At 37.3% G+C, this 22,520-nt stretch overlaps 1 protein-coding gene across 1 annotated transcript in view; it reads left to right on the top strand.

The window, feature by feature from the left end:
• Positions 1-14,617: 14,617 nt before the first annotated feature.
• LOC128030160 (ephrin-A4-like) overlaps positions 14,618-22,520 on the top strand; it is a 43,709-nt gene continuing 35,806 nt past the window's right edge. Inside the window, exon 1 of the mRNA XM_052617646.1 lies at positions 14,618-15,179. Within this exon, the coding sequence (XP_052473606.1) occupies positions 15,061-15,179 (119 nt within the window). The 5' untranslated portion in view covers positions 14,618-15,060. The remainder of the gene's footprint in view (positions 15,180-22,520) is intronic.

The following is a 22,520-nucleotide window of genomic DNA, read 5'->3' as shown; positions in this document are numbered from 1 at the left end:
GGAAATTGTGCAGAAACTCAAGCAATCAGATTGGAACCATTTATTCCAGCCATTTCTTGCCATTTTTGTGTTCTACGTGCTTCAGATGGTCTGTGAACTGATTGTGGCATTTGAGGCTGAGAGAAGAAATGGTCTGTATTTGAGAGTCTTTATTTACTTTTATTCAGTAAGAATGCATGAAAATGGGTCATAACTATAATGACATTTACAGTGTTACAAAACAAATGGAGGGTAAAGTTTTTGTTTTATTAATTAAAAAATCATAAATAAATGTATCATATAGTTTCCAAAAAAAGCAAAACAGCAACCTTAGTAATCAGAAATGTTCCTTGATTTCCGAAGGATCATGTGACACTGGAGACTGGAGTAATGATGCCGAACACTCAGCTTTGCATCACAGGAATAAATGACAGAGAAAGAGAGAGGGGAAAAGGCTGGATTTCATGAACACAAGCTCTAGGTCCAAACCTTGGATCACAAAACACACCAACCACAGACCTTCTCATAATCACATTGAAACATTTCAACATAACTGCATGCTCACTTCATTCCTCTAAATGGATTTTTTTTTGAGTTGTACTAAACTCTTAGTTTAGTACAAATTAATTAAAGGTGTCATTCAAGACAACAGCTTTGCCTCAAAGGGAAATGAGTGAAGGTGGGTCATGTTTCCATGTTAAAATACTTACTTTTTCGGGTGTGGGTATATGGCGGAGAGAAAAGAGATACTGTAAGAATCATATCTACTTTTTTTAAGAATGAGAAAGAATTTAACAATCTTAAGAATGTTTCTGATTAAAATGACTTTTGACATGGCTGATGTTTTGAACTCAGCACAATATCACTGTGATTTTGACACCACTGAGATCTGGACCCTAAAAATGCCTACAGATCTAACACTTACATTATACAGTTCAACACACAAACTAAAAGCACCCCCAGTATGTGGAAATTAACACCCATATTGAAACATATGGAAAATATAACCCCAAACACAAAGCAAACTAAACAGCTTCCGGCCCCTAGAACGAGATAACAAATTGGCAGTGTGTCCCATTACTGTTAGGACCCTTGCCAGAGACAAATCTGAGCAACTACAGAGTCAGCAATCACGGCTTTATAATGATAAAAGCATGCATAAAACACAAAGGAATAAATGATCAATGGACTCTAAACGACAGGCAGAAACTGAAACAGACTAAACAATGCTTCAAAAACACATGAAATAAATGTAAAAACCAATCTTTTCACTTAATCAATTTAAATGAGATGTAACGACTTTAAATCAAGGATATGGTCACATACAGTTTACAACATGCATTTGTGATGTATTATATTCATACTCATCATGTAACATTTTCCATCATTCCCTCTTATTATTCATCATACACCCATATAAGCAAATTATGCAAATGCTTTGGGAGTACTGCAAATCCCTTAAAATAATACCAATCAAACTTTTATTGTCTCTGAGAGAGAACAAGTGTATGTGTGAGAGAGAGGAGGCACGTAGAGTAAAAGCAAATCTCCTCCAGGTGGGACGCAGTCAGTCGGCGTTATTTTTAAGAGAGCAATGGGAGAGACTGAGAGAGCGAGGGATAGAATGAGAGAGAGGAGGGAGGTGAAGATGAATGTAGTTAATTAAGATGAGCAGGCAGCGAAGACAGTGCAGAATTACACAAACACTAATTAGAGTCTTCGTTAGGGGGCACAAAACGAGAGCAGCGCATCCATCATCTCCCCTCTCCTCTCTCTTTCCTCCCTTCCTCTCTTCTGTCTCTCCCTCTGCTCCTTTTATTCTAATTCTTCTTTTCCATTTTAACATTTTGATGTCTGAGTTTGTGCTTTCTGTCAGTGGCGGTGCGGTGAGATCATGGCGGTCCCTCAGTCACACGGGCCCCTCCCCCCCATCATCATCTTTATTTTAACCTCTCCTCTCTTTGACCCCTCCCTCTCTCTTTTATTAGACATGAAATTCAGCGTCAGCACAATTTTTATTGTTTCATTCAGTCTCTTTAGCTTGTCAATGTACCATGTCTCTCTTTCTGCTCTCCTTCGCTCCATTTAACCTCCATTTATCCATCTGTCAATCATCTATCCATACAGAGAAAAAAATGTAGAAAAACTATAACCAAAACCAAAAATCAAAAAGTTTTATTTGCAATTTACAGTATCTATCTATCTATCTATCTATCTATCTATCTATCTATCTATCTATCTATCTATCTATCTATCTATCTATCTATCTATCTATTTCTGTATACTGTATCTTTGTAATATAGTATTTATCTCATTTAAAATGAATTAAAAATAGCATATACATTTAAAAGAAATTAACAGGATATACATTTACTGGAAAACAAACTTCTAATTTATTTCCAGGTTTAAATTACAACTTCAGTTTCAAATTTGGAGCATGGCAGCAGGAATTTAATAAATGAATGAATGCAATGTCAACAAATGCAATACAATAATGCAATTTCCAGGATCTGTTGATATATTTCCCCATGAGAGACAAATGGATATAAACAATCGATGTACAGCCAAAGGGGGAAGTTACGATGTAAGTCAGTGAGCTATATGAAAATATAGATCTCATTTATGACTGATATTAGAAATATGGAACAAATGAGAGATATATTATAGTTTCATAACCTCCAGCACCAGCTGGGTGACAGAAATGACAAATCAAATCTGACTGTCTGAATAGACTGTCTGGAGGAAAAAAAAAACAGGACAAAAAATGACATAACAGTATACAAGTGCAGTTTTATAAGTGCAGGATAACTGTATGAATGTGTTTACACTAAATGGGCCAATGGCACTTAAGAATGTAAGATAAAGAAAATGAAACAATCCTTACAAAAATGAAGTATTTAAATTTAAACAAATAAATAAATATCTTTAATTATCTATTTTCGTTGGGTGTGTTCCACATGCCAAAACCTGAATTAACCTCTCCATTTTGGGGACAAAGAAAAATTTATGAAATAATTTGAGATTTATTAACATGGTCTGTATGATATAATCTGCACTTTTCTGCACCACATGACTTTGACTTGGAGGACACAAGTTAATTAAATATTTATATTTGAAAATGAGTTTGAATATTTAACCAAATTAAATTAACTCAGAAATCAGGTTTTTATTTTATTCTTGAATTGTATCTGTTGTCTTCATCATCATATGTTGTATCATCATGTCATGGTATGCATGTTAACATAAAAAGTAAATATCTAAATTGTACATGACTTGCCGTTGATGCCAATAAAAATATATTGATGATACCAATCAAATCAATTTGGACATGTCTGTTGTATGTATTCACTGGAGAACAAAAATAACCAGCTTTTTAACCACCATGCTTTGCCATTAACATAGTTGTCATTCTAGATCTGTTTAATCTCCATATTTAATTTTCTTTAATTACAGTATCCGCTTTTGCTAATATGTAATTAGAGAAGTGACTCTTTTGCAGTTGTTGCCATGGTTTTGGATTTCTGTTCTGCCAGGTCATTAGCTGGCTTAATAGTATTCTTCCCGAAATAGACAAAAACTTCTCTCCTCTGAGACATTACATACGCTCAAAGAAATAATGTCTCCTCTCTCTTATGACACTGCACTAATGTTATGTCTAGACAATTTCTGCCTCTCTCCAGGCATTTTACCAAGAAATGATGGGAAGGTTGATTAAGTCACACGGCGGGTTTTAGTGCTGATGTGCCCGTGGTGCCATGCTTTGGTCAAAACAAAAGTTTCTTTTCTTTACTCTTACGCTGCTCAACTCATCTCTACTGTAAGTCACAGAGCTTTAAACTCACCGTTCCACTCACAACCCGTTCCAAGCATTTTGTTTATTTTTAATATTTGAGCCGAGGGAATGAATAAAACGCACTCCCTTAAACGGCCCTTCCTTTCAGGGTTAAAAAGTCTGATGCTTTCTGGTGAATCGGTTCATCCTAAATTGCCCGCTCTTGTAGCCTATGTAGCGCCTGAATGTCTGGTTTATTCAAATGAATTGGTTCATCCTTTTAGGCCCTCTCTCAAACACGTAGAGGTGGAAAGTAGTGAATCAGTTCATCATAAATGGCCCTGGCTCAGGGATTGAAGGGAAGGGTAGGAGATCAAAAACTGTTCCTTGTAACGCATTTCTGCATCATCTTCTCAAGCCAGTTATGGTTTAATAAATTAAACCTGCACAAAGAAACATGGGAGCGAAGTGTCCATTATACCTTTCATATCTTGTGAAATCCTTAATTCTGAAGGGCCCTTTGAAGAGGCCAGTTTTGAGCATTTTGGATTGAAACAACTTTCAATATTGTGGCCATGATTGTTCTCACTCTGAAGTGCCCTTCCGATGCAGATTTATCCCATTTAGAACACAGTTTGCTTTCTCTCTCTCTCTTTCATATTTAGCTCTGTCATTATGAAAATTAACCATAGTTTAGTTTGTTAGTATAGCTTAGTATAAGTTTTTGTTAACTTGTACTACCGTAACTTAGTGTAAGTCAGTGTAACTAAGTAGATTCCAAAAAGAAAGAGATGTTCATTTTATAGAGTTAGAAAGTTGATGATTTTTGTTTTAATTTTCCTTTGGTGTTCTTTATGTACAGTATAAAAGTAATGCATTCATATACATACAGATTAAAGGATACACTGTATGAAAAACATTTGTAGTCTAAGGATGCTGTGGATGTGAATCTGGCAGTGAATAAAGATGTGAAAGAGAGGAAGGGAGAAAGCACAATGAGAGATATCAAGAGAGACAGCTGCTTAAGCAGAGACTAAACTATTTAACCATTTCACCCAGCTTTGCCCTCTCCGACAGGCCCGGCTGACTCTGATTGAGTGTATGTGTCCCTGCACTGTGCTTTACTTTACAGTATCAGACAAACAGAAGATGAAGTAATATGATAATGCATTCTGTAAAACATTATGAATTACAACAACAAAAAAATCAGTGGGCCTAGCTGCACTAAACCGATTTCTGGATTTCAGTCTTCAGCACCTATGGACATCGTTTTGGTTTTATTTTTTAACAGTGTTGCCTCTCTCAACTCTTTTTCAACTCTCCTTTCTTTCACCAATCCATCCATTCTCCAAGGCCTTGTGCTCTCAGATCTGCCTCTCCTCATTCTGCCTCTCTCTGCGCCCCCCCACCCCCAGGATCTGTAGTTTGATTTATTGCTTCTTGTTGGAAAGGTTGGTGTTTTAATAACTCAAGTCCTCCACACCAAGACGGGAGAGAAAAAAAAAAAAAAAAAAAACTTCTGTAAGCACAAGATAAACACATGGGAAAAAAGCTTGCTTTTCACTTTTTCCTATTTTTCTGTGTTCCTCTTTATATATATAAGTATACTGTCTTCTTTCATGTCTTTTTTTTTGTGAGGGTCGTTCTATGAAACAAGCTTTTTCCATTTTGACAAAACGAAAACCACACGGGAGTATGCAGGAGAAAGAAACAATTAACATTACCATAGACAAGAACGGAGATCGAGAGCAACTGAAACAGAGGGCTTAAATGCTCTTAGAAAGCAATCAACAGAGAAGAGATCAGGTGTAGACTAATCAGTAACCATAGTAACAAAAGAACCAACAAAAGAACCAAAGAACCAAACAAAGGAATCAAGCAAACAAGAACTAAAAAACACAAAAAAAATGGTTTTGACGTACATGTGACAGCATTTCATATTTTGTGCTCAAGTTGTTTCTTAGGTAATTCTTAGGTTTCTTAGGCTGACTAATGTTATTGCCAGTATAAGGACGATAACAGGCCCAACATATAATTTCAACTAAATTAAAATAATTGTATATATATAATTGTGTGTCCATATTAATTGCCCAGGGAGCAGTTGGGGGTTCAGTGCCTTGCTCAAGGGAACCTCAGTCATGGTATTGCCAGCCCAAGGTTCAAACCCACAACCCTAGGGTTAGGAGTCAAACTCTCTAACCACCAAGCCACAACATCCCAATGAATTTATGTGTGTTTAGCTTTTAACTCATAATGAAAGAAAAAGAAAGCAGAGCACATAAAACAAAAAGTTACTACACGTTTTGTTAATGTTTGAAAATGTCAATGACTTATTGTAAAAGCTGGCATCAAATTATAATTGTTCAATTCATTAGCTGCACATATTTTATGAGGGACACAAATGGCAATATTTTTGTAGACTGACCTGTATATTTCAGACAAGCTGAAATCAGTCAAATACCAAACGTGTGGTTTAACAGCAGTGTACCTGCACACGTGTTTGGTGCATGTGATCTTGCATGTTTGTGTTTAATTCTCCCTCTAAATCCTCAATCGCCATCAAACAGCATGAAAGCCTATGAAAGGAGAACCATCGTAATAAAGGGCTAATGGATAAGAAGAGGAAATAATGAAAGGCCAGAGTGGGAAAAAAGCGAGAGTGATTTCCAACACTAAAGGAAGACTTTATATAGAGGCCAATTATTCACACTGATCATTAGAGAGAGATATCACTTTCACTCATTTACTGAAAAGAGCGAAAGAGTGGGGGAGAGGAGAAGAGGGTAATCATTAGAATGATATCACTTTCCCTCTGTCTCTAATGAGCGACAGAGCGAAAAGGAGCGAGATTGAGAAAGCAGGCAGACAAATAGAAAGAAAAAAAACAGCCTGGGTGAATGGATGGACGAACAAATGGCTAGACAGAGAACATACTGGAACTACTGCTGATCTGTTTGAGTTGATGGATGTATATATTACCTACATCATGTAAACAAATAAGCTGAATCGTATTAGTATGTTTCAGTCCATTATACCAATCAAGCGCCTTTAATGACAGCATAATATTAGCGCTCTGCTCACACGCCTCTGAGTGTCAACCAAAATGCAAATGTCTTTTACAGTCACACATACTCACACAAACACAGGCACAATCAAACACTGTGATCACACATATAAGCCCGAATCAATCCGACTGCCTTGCATATTTACATATGCGTGAGCAATTAACAAAGCTTGAGGAGACAGACCTAATTACAATACATAGATTGGGATTAACAGAAACACAATGTATTAGAGTTTTAATTAAACATATTTATTATCTGTTTCACAAACACAAGCACAAGTAGAGGCAACGAAATAAAGGATGAAGAAATCTGCACAATCATCTCGAGCCTATCCTGTCCTGCGCCTTCGGGGAACAATTAACTTTTACTTCCCATCAGCACGAGCCGCCCATGCTCCCTAAACCCACTTTAATGCATCAAGCCACGCCTACAAAAAGATGTCTATCGCACTTTAACCATCCAAAATTATGCCTTCTCTAAACAAGTGCCTTAGTAACATCTCAAATCTTCTAGTCGTTATGTAGTCTAATATATGTCCACCCTTAAAACTCTGGCCCTGATAAAGCCCTGAAGCCCCCACTGACCACTCGTTTTCAGGAGAGACAAAGCAAGATGAAAGAAGAGTCTAAATTAATTGCCTGAGCACTACGCTGGACTTTGTGCTGACAATGCTTCCCAGCAATGCCTGAATAGGATAGGGGTGAGAAAGACATTGAGTACTTACTCTGTAGGAATCAGAGACTCCTGGGTAATAAACATTATGTCAGGTCATATACACACAATCGGGATGCTAACACACGCTACAAAGGGTTGGGTGGCAAATGCGCAAATCTTTTCTGGGAATTGAAGATGGCTGGAGAAATAATGCTAAATGCCGTACTAAAAAATGAATTAAGTATACAATAGTCTAGGATTGACTTCTAGCCTAGTAAAACACGCACGCATAGTTTTGTTGTTGAAGTCAAAGGCAGTGTGTCCAACCAAATTGTGATTATTTGGTAACATGGCCGGGTGTGTTTACATGTGTTTGGGCTGGTTCTTACACAATGCATTTTTGCATTCCACTGCGACATTGTTTTATGTGAACGCACGCTAGACTGACGTCTTTTCCCACTTCTGTGTGGACCAGACCTCAGGCTTTCAAATCAAACTTCTACTGTATATCTTGTGACGTGCTGTTTTAATAATAATTTTCATACTTTATGTTAAACAACTGGGCAATGATTGGATGTCCATTGTAAAATCTGGCTTCTGTAGCAAAACCAGTTTAACAGATGCAGTGCTGCACTCGTGTGAATCCCAAACATTCTTTCTCTGGTTGTGTACTGTATTCTCAAGTTGCAGTGATGGTGTACTTTTATTTTCCAAGCGCTGTCATATTTGGACAGCTTTGGCAGAAGTCAATCCCTGCCTGGAAAGTACATGCCCAAAGAGGGAACGAGAGAAAGATGAGATAAAATAGGAGCAGATCACCAAGGCAGCAAAGAGGAGCGATGAGAAGGAATTTAACAATTGGAAAAAGGCAAGAAATATCCCCTGAATACACTGGGTATCACTAGGAGGTTGCCAATAACAAGTGTGTGGGAAAGACAAGATTTATTTTCTTTCTTTTTCTTTTATATATTTGTTTGTATGTTTATTAGATTGTAGGCTAAACTCTGTTAATTGTATTGTCTATAGACTTAGAGATAGTTCACCCAAAAACAAAAATGTATTATTCCAAACTTATATGATTTTCTTTCTTCTGTTGAACATAAAATATATTTTATTTCACTTGCTGGTTCCAATTGAATTCCATAGTATTATTATTATTATTATGATCCGTACTATAGAAGTCAATGGCTGCAGCAACTGTTTTTGGTTACCCACATAATCCAAAATATCTCTATTTTGTATTGAAGGAATAAGTTATTTTAGAACAACTTGAGGTTAAGAAAACTATGCCAATTTATCTTTTCTGTAAACATTTTTTTGCAATTATTGACATTTTTAAATCTCTTTAGCAATTATAAGTCTCATCCCTATGTAAATGATACATTTACATTTAAATAAACAGAACATGTTTTGATTTAGTAATCAAAAAACGTTAAACGATAAATAAAGATTCTGAACTATTTCTAGGTCACTAATCAAATGAGCCAGTTTGTGACATTAAATTATGTAAATGCTTTTTTTATTTTTATCCCAACAATATTTATAATAAACATTTTGCTTTACTTCTCCCCACAATTTTTAAACCATCTATTTTTTTCAGTTTATAGACTAAATAAATGAATAAATAAATAAATAAATACATAAATGGCATATAATCTCTCCATAAATGAGTTCATAAAAGAGCATGTATAACAATTATAGAGCAATATTCAGGTTCAAACAGTTGTAGATAAAATATAGCATGTCACACAGCAGGAAGGCACTGTCACAGCTTGAAGTTTGATGTAAACCGGACGCATAAATATAAAGCAGATATCACAATTGGTCTGTACTGACTCTGAAATTGCATATAATCAGAATAATATATGAACAGAACATTTTTCCATTTATTTCACCTTCAACATTCATCATTTGTCATACACAGACAGCTTTGTCATACACAGCCCCAATCATATTTTCATATAATTGACATAATTGTGTGCAAGTGTGTGTTATGTGTGTAGTTGGGGACAGAGACAGCAGGCAAGAGGCTAAGGAAGAAATAAGAGGACAGGCGGATGAAGGCATCAGTCAGTACATTTGGAGACACACTGAGTTTCAAACAGGATAGAGGGAGCGGCAGAAAATTGAAGGGAAAAAATGGAGCGATTGAGGGCAGAGGGGGGAGGCAAGAAAAAGGCAAAAAGAACATTTTGTAAACAGGTCTCTATAGTAACCAGTGCATAATTTGCTTGGTGGGAGCGAAAGAGGAAAAGAGAAGCGTTTACCGACTCGGCTTGAACCCACAACTGTAATTACCCTTCAGAGAGAAAGAGAGAGACAGAGACAGCTTGAGAAAGAGAAACTGTGTGAAAAACATAAAGGATACAGCTCAACGTGAATGCCTGCGAGTGACGTGTGTGCATGTGTTGTGTTGGCAGGGCAGGTTTTTGGCTAGTTTTTCGCTCTTGCTTTCATTTACATGAACAAAAGCTCACGCGCTCTCACCTACACACATAAACACAGCAAAAAGACAACACAAAGCTGAATGGATGCATTCAGTCCCATTGTCTTTAGCTGTTAAATGCCAACAACATGCACCATGTTAGGCCAAGTATAAAGCCGACTATAAATCCATCAATCCCAGGTCTCATTTGTCCTTGCTATCACACTTTCTTCATAGAATTTGAAATGCAACAGGGGGAGTTTAGAGAGTGAAAGGGAACCAGTCTCTCTCTCTCTCTCCCTTCGAGTTTGCATGTGGGCAGCCTAATTAATTGAGCGGTGCCTCTGTGAGTCCGTGTGTGTGTTACACACCGGTTGAGAGGAAAGTTAATTATAGAGGGGAGAGTGGTGTGTACAGTCTGGTTGATTACAGTACGGCGGATAGGAAAATGTGTGTTTGTGTATGTGTGTGAGACTGTCAGTCTGCCCCTGTACAGATAACAGGATTAACTCTCCACTGACAGCTGGAGTACAACAGGGACGGAGAGAGAAACAAGAGAGAAATGAGGGAGGCGAGGAGGACATAAGTGACACTGATAGGGTTGAGGGATTTATGGAGAGAGAGAAAGACCAACTGCTGTCTACTAACCTCGTGCTTTACTTGGACTATATAAAAAGAGCTGTTTATTAGACTTCAAAATGGAAGAGAAAAGTTTGCACGGCTTTTGAGTCAATTCTGCTTAATTGAAGCAAATGTTAGATGATTTCAGAAGTCTCAACTGAAAAGCGTTCTTTGCAAATTGGTCCTTTTAATTCACTGTTTGTGTTGAGTTTTTATTCAGAAAGGATGCGTTAAATTAATAAAAAAGTGCAAGTAAAGATTTACATTGATCTAAAAATCTATCTTAAATAAATGTTAAACTTTTTGTTCATGAAAGAATACTTATCGCATGTTTCATTAAGCAATGCAATTGTTTTCAACTAATGATAATGATAAGAAATATGCTTCTTGGGCACTAAATGAGCATATTAGAATGATTTTACAGATCGTGTGACAATGAAATCATCAGTTTTGTCATTTGAGGGATAAATTACACTATACAATATATATATATATATATATATATATATATATATATATATATATATATATATATATATATATATATATATATATATTACAGTTTTGAATTCTCCAAAATTATGTACCTAATTCTGCATTTTCTTTAAGAAAATTGCATGTTACTGAGAGCTGAGTGCTTAAGTTTCCCTTTACAGACCCAGGATGTTTTCTGTAACATATCTAATAACTATCATTATGAACATCACTCAAAAATTAAACTTCTGTCATGTACTCACTCTCATGTGGCAGAGTGTTCATGTTTGGAGGAACTGTTCCTTTAAACTACCATGACTGGATCATTTAATGCTTAACAGATCATTGAAAATGTTAGACATTAGTTATGAACATTGATTGAACTAACAGGTCTTTATTTTAATTGGTTCTACAGAAGTTGAACATTTTGTAGCACAGACCACACAGGTGTAAAACAAATTTTTAAAGCATGTTACAACATTGTAACAAGCTTTAACAACATTGCACTCCAAATTAGCAAGACAGATCTGTGGGTCTGCGGGCAGACATTTTAATGGAATTGTGTGTATGGACTCAAAACACAGCCGAGACATGGTTTTTGAATCATGTAATAGAGTACTACCATCTACCAAGTAAATTAGAGGTGCACCACTGATTAACCTCACAGTCAAACAAGCACACAACAAACTCTCACTTCACACAAACAAGTGACCTTGCCTCGAACACATGCAAAACTGTATTGCACATGAGCTACAGTCATAAATGTATTTCTTGCACAGACCATGGCATGTCCAACATGTATGTCACACTGTACAGCACTGAATATTTCTTGAACAAAGGATTTTTTTAGAAGTTAAAATTTGAGGCACTGCATTAAAAAGGTTCAAAATTTTACAATTTAATGAAGCCACTTTAGAGAACCAGGAAATCTGTACTGTATTTTTAAATAAATAAATTTACATGCATGTAAATGCAGATATTTTTAGCTACACAATAATTTGGGCGTTTATTGTGAAATGTTTAAGACTGCAATTAATAGTTTCATCAATTCATTATGTTGTATTCTCCACATTGCCTTCATGGGTGCTACAGCAGGTTTTCGCATCAATGTCTACTTTCTCTTTCAGGGAAACTACTGTTGTGGCACAAGAATATCTTGCTAAGTGAGTTAGTTAAGGCTAACGGGTCTTGTTTACATATCATAAATTCAATTGATTATTTTATATTTGTATGCACAAGAGAACTTCAAAAAATAACCGCAAAATTCGCAAACACGTGTAAGCCCACAATTTTGTTCTTAATGACCATTAATTCTAATGTTAATGATTTTAATGATTTGAGTATTCTAAAAGAGTGACCTCATGCCCAAGGTTAATAATTTGCAAAACACACCCAAACCATCTCCATATAAGGGCTTTTCACACAACTTCTCCTTTACAGCCTTTCATCACAGCAGTGAACATATGACACAAAAAAGCATTTTCTTTAGTGTTTTTCAGTGCAGGTCTATCTGAATGCAACTCACTTTCTTTTCACAATAGTAGGCAAACATTAAAATCTGCAATAACCAAGTAATTTTTTAATGGTTTTTTAACCAGCAATCATGTACCTTTGACTGTCTGTCAACTTGTGCTCTTGTTCAGCTTACTAAAACTACATAAAACAGGAGCAGGGTGAGGTGGGGACGCAAGTTTTGGGACAACACCTGATTGCAGGAGCAAGAAACACACTTCAGAGCGGCTCCTGGAGGAGCACAAGGTGACTGTTCCCCGTTTAGCCCCGATTCTTAATTACCGCAGCACTGCTGAGACTCCCACACAGTAGCCCAGACCTGGCCCACATGGGCCACTGGCACCCAGAACTTCATTTATATAAATCAGAGCTCTGCTGCGCTGCATATATGACCTCCACAAGGGCTCTCAGCTGCGCTCCACTGCCACAAAAACCTGGATGCATCCAGTTAATTCCAAAACAGGACAAAACTGAGGTCAGGAAATGACACAAGAGTCAGATACGAAAGCCCAGGCGTGGATACCTCTATCCCGTGGATGTGCTGCCTATTATCATGCAGCTTTATTAATTAGATAATAACCAAAGAGGCCAATTCAGGCCTCGGTGGGTGAGACCTTTTGTGTAACTATCCCACGATTGTGAGAGCGAGGGAACGGTAAATCCTCCAGAGGGACAAATCACACAGGGGAAGACTCCACCGCACAATCATGTGATATTAATGAGAAGAGGACAGGGGAATTAATAGGTTGTGCCATAGCGAGGGGAAGACTTGGAAGAATTAGCAACCGAATATACCCACTCCCGTGCTTCCCAACGTCATTGGCGAACACTCTCCACCTGCAGCTAAGAGTGATGGGCCTGCTGCACTGCTGGTCTAACCTGCCTCGCATTACTCACATCTTGGGCCGGATAATTTAACGCAAGCAGATAATAACAAGGGACCACCGACTGCTGCCGCACATGGTGGCCACAGTGATTACTGCCTGAACACACACTCTCCCGGGATATCTGTTGTCAGCAAGGTGAATTAATTCTGCCTCTTCCTTACCTATCATCACATTCACACATACACATACAAACACAAAACGTGTCGACTTCCACAGAGACGAGCAGGACCTGAGCCAAAGTCTCCAGAAGCTGTCGAGCACTACAAACAACTTCAAAGATACTTCTTCATGCACTACTAAAGTATGGAATAACGTCACTTCATCCTGACTTCTTGGGATTCTGAAAGAGAGAGCAAAAGGGATCAATTAAAAGAAGAAACATATACAAAGTATGTGAAAACAACACATTGAGAAGGACAAGAAAAGTCATTTAGGGCTAATGCTGCTGCATGCTAAACACGCATAATACATTACCAATGGTGAAGGAAAACAGCTCTTTTCATTAATAACCAGTTTCGGAGGAGAATTGGGGTGTGTATGAACTGTGGAGGTTTCTCTGCCAAACAAATGTCCTTTATGTTCAGTGGGTTTGTAAATGGATCTGTTTAAATGTTGTTACAGAGCTAGTTATTCTGGTTAATCAAATGGCCAATAATTTGCTGACAATAGCTTAACAAAAACACGATCATCATGACAGAGCATGATATAATTATATATTATTAAAGCAATATAATAACATGACATTCATATATACATAGCCAAAACATACACTACCGATCATACATTTGGAGTCAGTAATGTTTATAAAAAGTGTCCCATGCTCGCCAAGCCTCGCCAATTCTATATCACTTAGTTTTTCTATAGAATACGAAAGGAAATGTTAGGCAGAATGATGTCTCAGTCGCCATTCACTTTCATTCCATAAATTCTGGTTATAAATTCACAAAAAAAAAAAAAAATTATCATCAACAGTGTAACATTTGTTAAATCTAAACAAAATTACTGCAAGAGCCAAAAGTTCACAGGGGAAAAAAAAACTTTAAAGATTTTTGTGCCACATTCAGTGGAAGTGGAGCTGCCAGGGCTCTGAGCAGCACACCTTCAAAAACTATGGAATGCTGGCCCCACCCCCTATATCATTGATTGGTTCAAAGTTTTAAGGACACGCCCTCGTGTCCTCCGTCCTGCCCAGAAACGCCGTCCAGTCACTCCTAATCACTGTCAACTAAACGGCCGTGATTGAGAGCGTCCTTCGAATACAAACAATTGCGTCCTTATCCTTTCATAAGTTTGGAGTTGTTGTCAAACTTGGAATTTATAAACCAACACTGGATTTACATTTGAAGAAAAATAAGTTATATTTATGTCAGCGTAAAGTGGAATACTAAGGAAATACTCAACGTCACAAGGATTCGCAAGAAAATATCTTTATGAACTTCTCAGCATGTGTTTTGTACTTTTATAAACTTAAGCATGCAACCTCCTGTTGCATTTAGTAAGCAGAACATGCCTCTTTTGCTTATTGAAAGCATTGAATGTTGCTAAAACCCGGGATTTGTGTTTCTCCTCACGGCTAATAAAGTTCTGCAGCTGGTTTTGACTGGGAACTGAGTCTCATCTCAGTTTAAACTCGTTTCATCAGCGACTCACAAGACCTGGTCGACATCTGTCATGAATGTGCCAAGGTGCTCTGAAGTTTTCGCTATGATAAGACTTCTGGCGCTGTTTATACACGTTATGTCAACCACAGCAAAGAGACACGTTGTATACTGGAACTCTACAAATACACGGTAAGATCACAATTACTTTTAATTCAAGCTCATCGTGTTGACTGTTTCCAATTACCCTTATTACGCAGGATTGCGGCTGCGTTCACTTTGCGTAATTCAGTGCGCGGCGCTCTTCGGGATCTCAGTCCAGTGAATGTGAAGTGACTAAGCTCAAAAACGCTCCCAGATTTGTGTTGCTTCATGTCTCCAGCCCTACACCTATTAAAGGGTTTAAGTGTGGTAACGTGTCCTCCCATGCCTCACTGTTTCCACCAGTCGAACTTTGATCTGTTTATCCTTAAGGTACACTCAGTCATTTTTGATCATTAAAGTTTTAGGGCTAAAGAAAAAAAAAAAAACACCAGTGTTTTCATAAGTATAATGCAAACAACAGTACGTTTAATCTCTATAGATTTACATGGACTCTTTTCTATCCCATAAGACCATAGGAGAGGAATGTCATATTTAACAGGTAGCTTTGAGGTTGTAGGTCAGGTGTAGTAAGTCCAGTTTGTATTCATACTTCATGCACTTAACATACTTTTAGTTTTAATATTGGCAAAAACAGTGTGTGATTTTCAGTGTTGTTATTGTCAACTAAAATTTATAAAAAATTGTTTTCAGCAATTAAAATAACGCTAAAATAAAATACAAATATTAGATAAAAATAAGTTTATTTGAAATTACTAAAACAAAATTATTATATAAAAGCTAAATAAAAATGAAAAAAAAAAAAAACATTTGACTACTAAAACTTCAAATAAAATGACAACTGAAAATATAAAAATATAAGCTAGTTAAAAATATTAATACATACTAAAATAGTATATAAATAATAATTAACACTGCTGTTTTTAGATGCTGAAAATTGGATCTAGAGTCTAAGAATGTCCATTATGTGAATGTTTGCAGTATGAGATTGAGGAAAACAAAGAAGAGGATCGAAACAAAAGATAAACAAACCGCTTTGGTGTGAAGCGGCTGCGGTTCATAATTATCTTGTGTATCTGTGTTCCAAATTCATTAATTGGGATCAGGGGTCAGAGCGTTTGTTTCTGTTAAATGGGAGAATCAACTATATGCTGTAAAATCCAATGGCCTTCCGCTCTTTACAGTCTGCTGAACAATTTCTCTAGGTTTGGTCAATTAGTGCTGAATGTAGCACCACTTAAATTAATCAATGTTAATGATGTGTGCATATCAGCTCTATTCCTGTAGTGCCACAGATCTGGCCTCTGTCTTTCTCTCTAATGGTTTAATTGGTGTCATTTGTAGACTGGTGGCACGCTCACCTGCCAGACCAGGTGTTAGCTCGTTCTGGATTGGCTGTTCAGTTTAGGACAGCCTGAAGGGCCAGCTGTGCTCCGCCCCTCTCGGAACGCCTGGGACACAGGAAGCCAGCAACAGCTAGCAACAGGCCTCATGTAGTGACATACAAACTGTTAAAACACTTGAAACTAGTTCTTTTGTCACAGCTCATTAATTTCTCATCAGAGAAAAATGGCTTTTTAAAGTTTTACAGATTTGTTGTTTGGCTTTCAGTTTATTATTCATATGAACGAGATGAAAGATTAATTTCCTCTTAGCTTGTGGGCTAACATACTTTTTGCATGCTAGCACGTACACAAATCTACACGTGCATTCAGCACAGTCATGTTTAGTCTTGTTATGCAGTGATGTGGTATATTAACAGAAGGCATCTGCAGACAAAACGTCAACTCCTTTGCTTCACGCTTCTCCTGTGCTGCAAACAATGAAAACATTGCACAGACATTGATTTGCTGTTTACACCAAATTGTGCAATACAACCAGATTAATGAGGCTCAGTTTTTGGAGGTATGAGTGCTGCAAGGTAGTCATGTTCAGCTTGCAGTGTTTCATCACATCAATACTTTAGGAAAAAAAGTTGGAGGAAGACTTAGGTTTCTGTTTAACTCTGTGTTTTGTGTGTGTGTGTGTGTGTGTGTATGTATATATATATATATATATATATATATATATATATATATATTTCTCCTTAATCTCCACTCCTGCCTTTCAGTTGTAACTGAGCTGTGAACTGCTGTGAGAAACTTGTTGCTTTTGGTTTATCAGCTGACGTTTTAGATGGCCTGCCAGGTGGATAAAGCTTATAAAGTGTGCTTGGCTCTTATCTGTCACGCTCTCTCAGCTCACCCCTTTATTTCCTCATGTTTTCTTACAAACTTAACCAAAAAGTTTGAAACCTGATGCAATGGATGAGTATGAACATAGAAAGGAGCTTTTACTCACACACATAGTCAGAGCTTCTTTTTTTTTTTTTTTTTTTTTTTTTTGTTCACATAAAAATGAAACTTTTTGTCCTTTTCTCTTTCCAAACCTGTATGGCCTGCCTTCTGTGGAACACAAAAAGAGATTCTGAAGACAGTGCTAAAAAATTACTAAAATTGAAATCGAAACCAAAATGAAAATGAAAACTGAAAGTATAAAAATAATAGCTACTTCAAAATACTCTACCATTAATTGTTGTGACCGAATTGAGTCCGAGTTGAGCTCAAGGATCATGTACAAATCATTCACACTGGGTTTGGGAACTGGATCAGAAAATTCATTGAAAAGATCAAGATTTGTTCATAAATTATGACGACAAGAGCTTCCTTTTTTGGTGAACTAGTGTTTTTAGGCACAAGTTTGTTTTAAGTACGTCAGTGATATTAAACATCTACATTTTCCAAATTCATCATTGTATATCTGTATTGTACATCTCTCGTGTGAGTCACTTACTCAACAAGTTTGAACACATTTTCTCTTCGACTCTTGAAATTCCAAATGCCTCTTTCTCAACAACTCTCTTTTACCTCTCACAGCTACGTGTTTTTAAACAGGATGCAAAAAACTGTATTTTTTTAAATTGCTTATTTTGAAATAAACCATCAATTAATACCCAAGGAACTTTGAATAATTTAAATTGTGTTTGTGCGTAATAGTGTATTGTGTGTTCACACGAGTGTTAATTCATGCATACAAGCACATCAACCCCCCATTCACACTCTCCAAATACAGTGTAGTATGTTTTCTCGTAGTTTCAACAGCGAGAGGCGGGATCGAACCTCTCAGGTAGCACAGGGGCGGACGCACCCAAGCGCATGCAAATTTAAATTAAGGCTTGAAGATCAACTATAATTTTGCTCAATCAGGGCTGCCGTGATTGGACCCCTAAGCACGTCTCGTGCTTGGCGAGGACTTCCACAATTTTCGGATAATCTCACTACTACTTCTATAAATCATTAGCTACGAGAACCTGTGAACCGTAATCAACAAACCTACTCAGAAATAATCACACTCAGGCTCGCATTCAGTGAACTCCCTGCTGCTTTCGCTCTCTCGCTGGTTATTATGTGGTTGACTATAGCTTAATGCATCCTAGTGGGTTGTATAATTATCCATATGAATGGAACTATATTTACTTCATGCTTGTTTTTGTCTGTCCTGCCCAGTGTCTGCCCGTAACATTCAGCAATCTGCAGCACAGTGTCATGAATGGCCATTTCCCGATAATGTAGATGAACTAAGAACTAGTTTGATTGCATAAATCAAAACAAAATGTTGCGAAAACAGGAAATATTCCTCAACGTTGGACTCTGTAACCTGAACTATGTCATTACATTTTTCCTGCTGTGTAACTATGAAATATGTTCCGAGAAACATACCCTAGTAAAGCTAGATAAAGTCTCTGCTTTTTATTCCCATTTAAAAAAATAAAATTTCATGGCATATTTTCCTTTCTTTGTATTGCTATATTTTCCTTGGCTTACATACTTGATTGAAAACTTACTTTTGAAATTGCTCAATTTGTAACTGTGCATCTTTCTGGAGATGTTCCTATTTCCTCCGTGGTTTCCTATCAGTCTGTAAAGGCCACCCGGCCCAGTGGGCATGAAGAGATTTTGGAGGTTCATAGAGGGACTTTACAGACAAGATTTGGCTTGTTCCCGATTCGCTGAGGTCCAATCTGCTACTTTGAAGGAGTCCCAGCCGATATACGTTTATGGACTAAGCATGAAACGGATATAATCTTATAAAATGGGTCTTGAGCAGTGGAATTTGGCCAGACATGGTAGGGATGACCTTTCAATCTACCTTGGAGAAAGTTTTGTCAGCTGTTTAATATTATAATTTAGTGATCATATGAGCTTCAGATTTCTCTGTGGGATTGCGCAGGGCTGGCTTCGCAGCCATCCTTCTGAATAAGGCGAAGAGAGAGTTTCCATATTTTCTCCCTTGCCTGGATATTTGGCTAATACCCACCGTACAGATGTTATCAGCAAGTACTCTCTATTATCTCACACCTCCACATTGGCCTATAGTGCTTCTCTCCGCATGACCACATCAATATCACTCACCAGTTCGCTATCCTTTGCATGGCTGGTTTTGCATGTGCTATTGCGTTATTAGAGGCCGGGTATGTTGCCAGTCTGTATGCCAGCCGGTGGCCTGAATGTGTCTTTTGGAAGATAAAATGAAGTTTTAAGTGTAATGTGTAAATTCATTTTCTTGGTGTCTATAGAAATAGATTATTTACTAAAGAAATTTTGGAGGCACAGAGTGTCTTTAGCCAGCTAACAAGCAAATTGTGTACCAGTGCCAAGACAAAACAAGCCATTGTCCCCAAAAATGAAATGTTCTGGAGTTACTGTAATGTACATTTTTAGTTGCCAAATTAGAGACATGCTTGATATAGCATTGTTGATGATTGTTCAGAAACTTTAAGTGCTGTTTACTTAAGCCTCTAACAATAGTCACTGTTCAGAGATATTGTAATATAAAGACTAGACTAGTTAACTATAGTGCTTTTAGAGTTGTATTTAGTGTTCTTTTCCCCCAGTTTTTTTTTCTGGCAATCTACGAGAAGTTGTAGCATTACCGGGAAATAACCAGTAAAGTGTGAATGCAGAACAAGATTACCATTATGAGCATGTACTTGTTCAGAATGCACTGACGTAAGACATCTACCTTTGGCTTTATCATAACATTTGACGCAGATGATGCATTTACTCTGAACTGTTTATGGGAGTCAAAGAAATATCTAATGTGAAAGGGGCTAATGTCACTCCAGTGATCCTTATTGTATTTGCCTCATAAGTAAATAATATATTTTGTTCTAACATGCTAACCTTACAGTTTTATACCCGATTTGCTTCTACTTGCTGGACCTTACTGTGCTAAAACACACACACACACACACACACACACCTTGCAGTTCAGTTGTAAATTCAGCTCTGAGTGAGTCTTATTCAAATTGCTTACAGTTTCAGCAGCATACTGGATCATAGGAGGCATTTCACAAATCACTGAAGCTCACAAGATGATATGAGTCATTTAGTTTCTAAATCGTCACATTTATTTTTTGTTGCATTTGTGACCATTTGCCATCTGGAGCCTTGATAAAAGCAAATTTCCTTGCATTTATAAGCCTAAGATATATTTTATTATTAACAGTAAGCAGCTAATTCACCACGTTAATGCTATTGCAGCATAAAAACACTGCATGTGGTAATTGGACTGCATATTTTCAGGTTTTTTTATTCCTGTTGTTGGGGAGTTGTTCGCACCGGTTAGTGTTTGATGAGGAATGCAGGAGTGGATATGGCCATGGTTGAGGATTCATAACTAAAAACAGTTTTCTTCTTTTTCACTGGACTTAACCTCATGGTGCCCTCTTGAAAATACCTCCAACTCCGTACCTGCGCCAACACTTCAACGGGCAAACCAAATTACTGCGTGACATGGGGGTTTTACTCTGTTTGTACAATCATATTAGCCTGGCTGGGAGATATTGCATTTCTAGCACTGCCTGTTGTGAGGCATCAAATGCGGACCGGAAATCTTATTGTTTTGGATTTCGATATTACACATGCAAAATTGTTTAAAGGAAAAGCTGCTTTTTCAGGAAACACACACACACACACACATTCAAACATGCAAACACATGCACAACTCTCTTTCCTCTGTGGGATGCATAGGATGTTCTGTCTCTTTGAGACTTTGATCTTGTGTGGTGTCCTCCTTTTTCTGCTAATGGACATGTATTATCTGAGAGACAGCGAGAGAAGTGCCTTAGCCTGATATACTGTTTAAGCTAGACCCTATATAGATCTGTGCCAGCTTGTGATGTCTGTGAATTCAGACACTATTTATCTTTTTCCTCTCCTCCCTTGCCATAGCATCAGTTACTCTTTCCCATTTTCTAATGTGTTGTTCTAGTTGTGTTTGCACAAGCATAATTAAATTATACACTACTATTCAAAAGTTTGAGGTCAGTAATATAATTTTCAATAAATTAATACTTTTATTTAGCAAGAATGCATTAAATGATAATTAGTGACAGTAAATATTTTTTTTTACATTGTTACAGTGATTTATATTCAAAATAAATGCTATTTTTGAAATAATTTATGTGTGTGTGTGCGTGTCTGTGTGCACAGGTGCTGGTCATATAATTAGAATAAAAAATCATCAAAAAGTTGATTTATTTCACTAATTCCATTCAAAAAGTGAAACTTGTATATTATATTTATTCATTACACACAGACTGATATATTTCAAATGTTTATTTCTTTTAATTTTGATGGTTATAACTGACAACTAAGGGAAATAAAAAATTCAGTATCTCAGAAAATTAGAATTTAACTTAAGATCAATACAAAGAAAGGATTTTTAGAAATCTTAGCCAACTGAAAAGTATGAACATGATTTTCTATGGGGTTAAGGTTAGGTGAGTTTGCTGGCCAGTTAAGAACAGGGATACCATAGTCCTTAAACCAGGTACTGGTAACTTTGGCACTGTGTGGAGGTGCCAAGTCCTGTTGGCAAATGAAATCTGCATCTCCATAAAGTTGTACAGGAGCAGGAAGCATGAAGTGCTCTAAAACTTCCTGGTATATGGCTGCGCTGACCTTGGACCTTAGAAAACACCATCGACCAACACCAGCAGATTACATGGCACCCCAAACCATCACTGACTGTGGAAACTTTACACTGGACCTCAAGCGACGTGGATTGTGTGCCTCTCCTCTCTTCCTCCAGATTTTGGGACCCTGATTTCCAAAGGAAATGCAAAATTTACTCTCGTCAGAGAACATAACATTGGACCTGTCAGCAGCAGTCCAGTCCTTTTTGTCTTTAGCCCAGACGAGACGCTTCTGACGCTGTCTGCTGTTCAAGAGTGGCTTGACACAAGGAATGTGACAGCTGAAACACATGTCTTGCATACGTCTGTGCGTAGTGGTTCTTGAAGCACTGACTCCAGCTGCAGTCCACTCTTTGTGAATCTCCCCCAAATTTTTGAATGGGTTTTGTTTCACAATCCTCTCAAGGGTAAGG

Source organism: Carassius gibelio, chromosome A16, assembly GCF_023724105.1.
Source record: "Carassius gibelio isolate Cgi1373 ecotype wild population from Czech Republic chromosome A16, carGib1.2-hapl.c, whole genome shotgun sequence".
Lineage (NCBI taxonomy): Eukaryota > Metazoa > Chordata > Actinopteri > Cypriniformes > Cyprinidae > Carassius > Carassius gibelio.
This window is presented reverse-complemented; position numbering and strand designations above follow the sequence as displayed.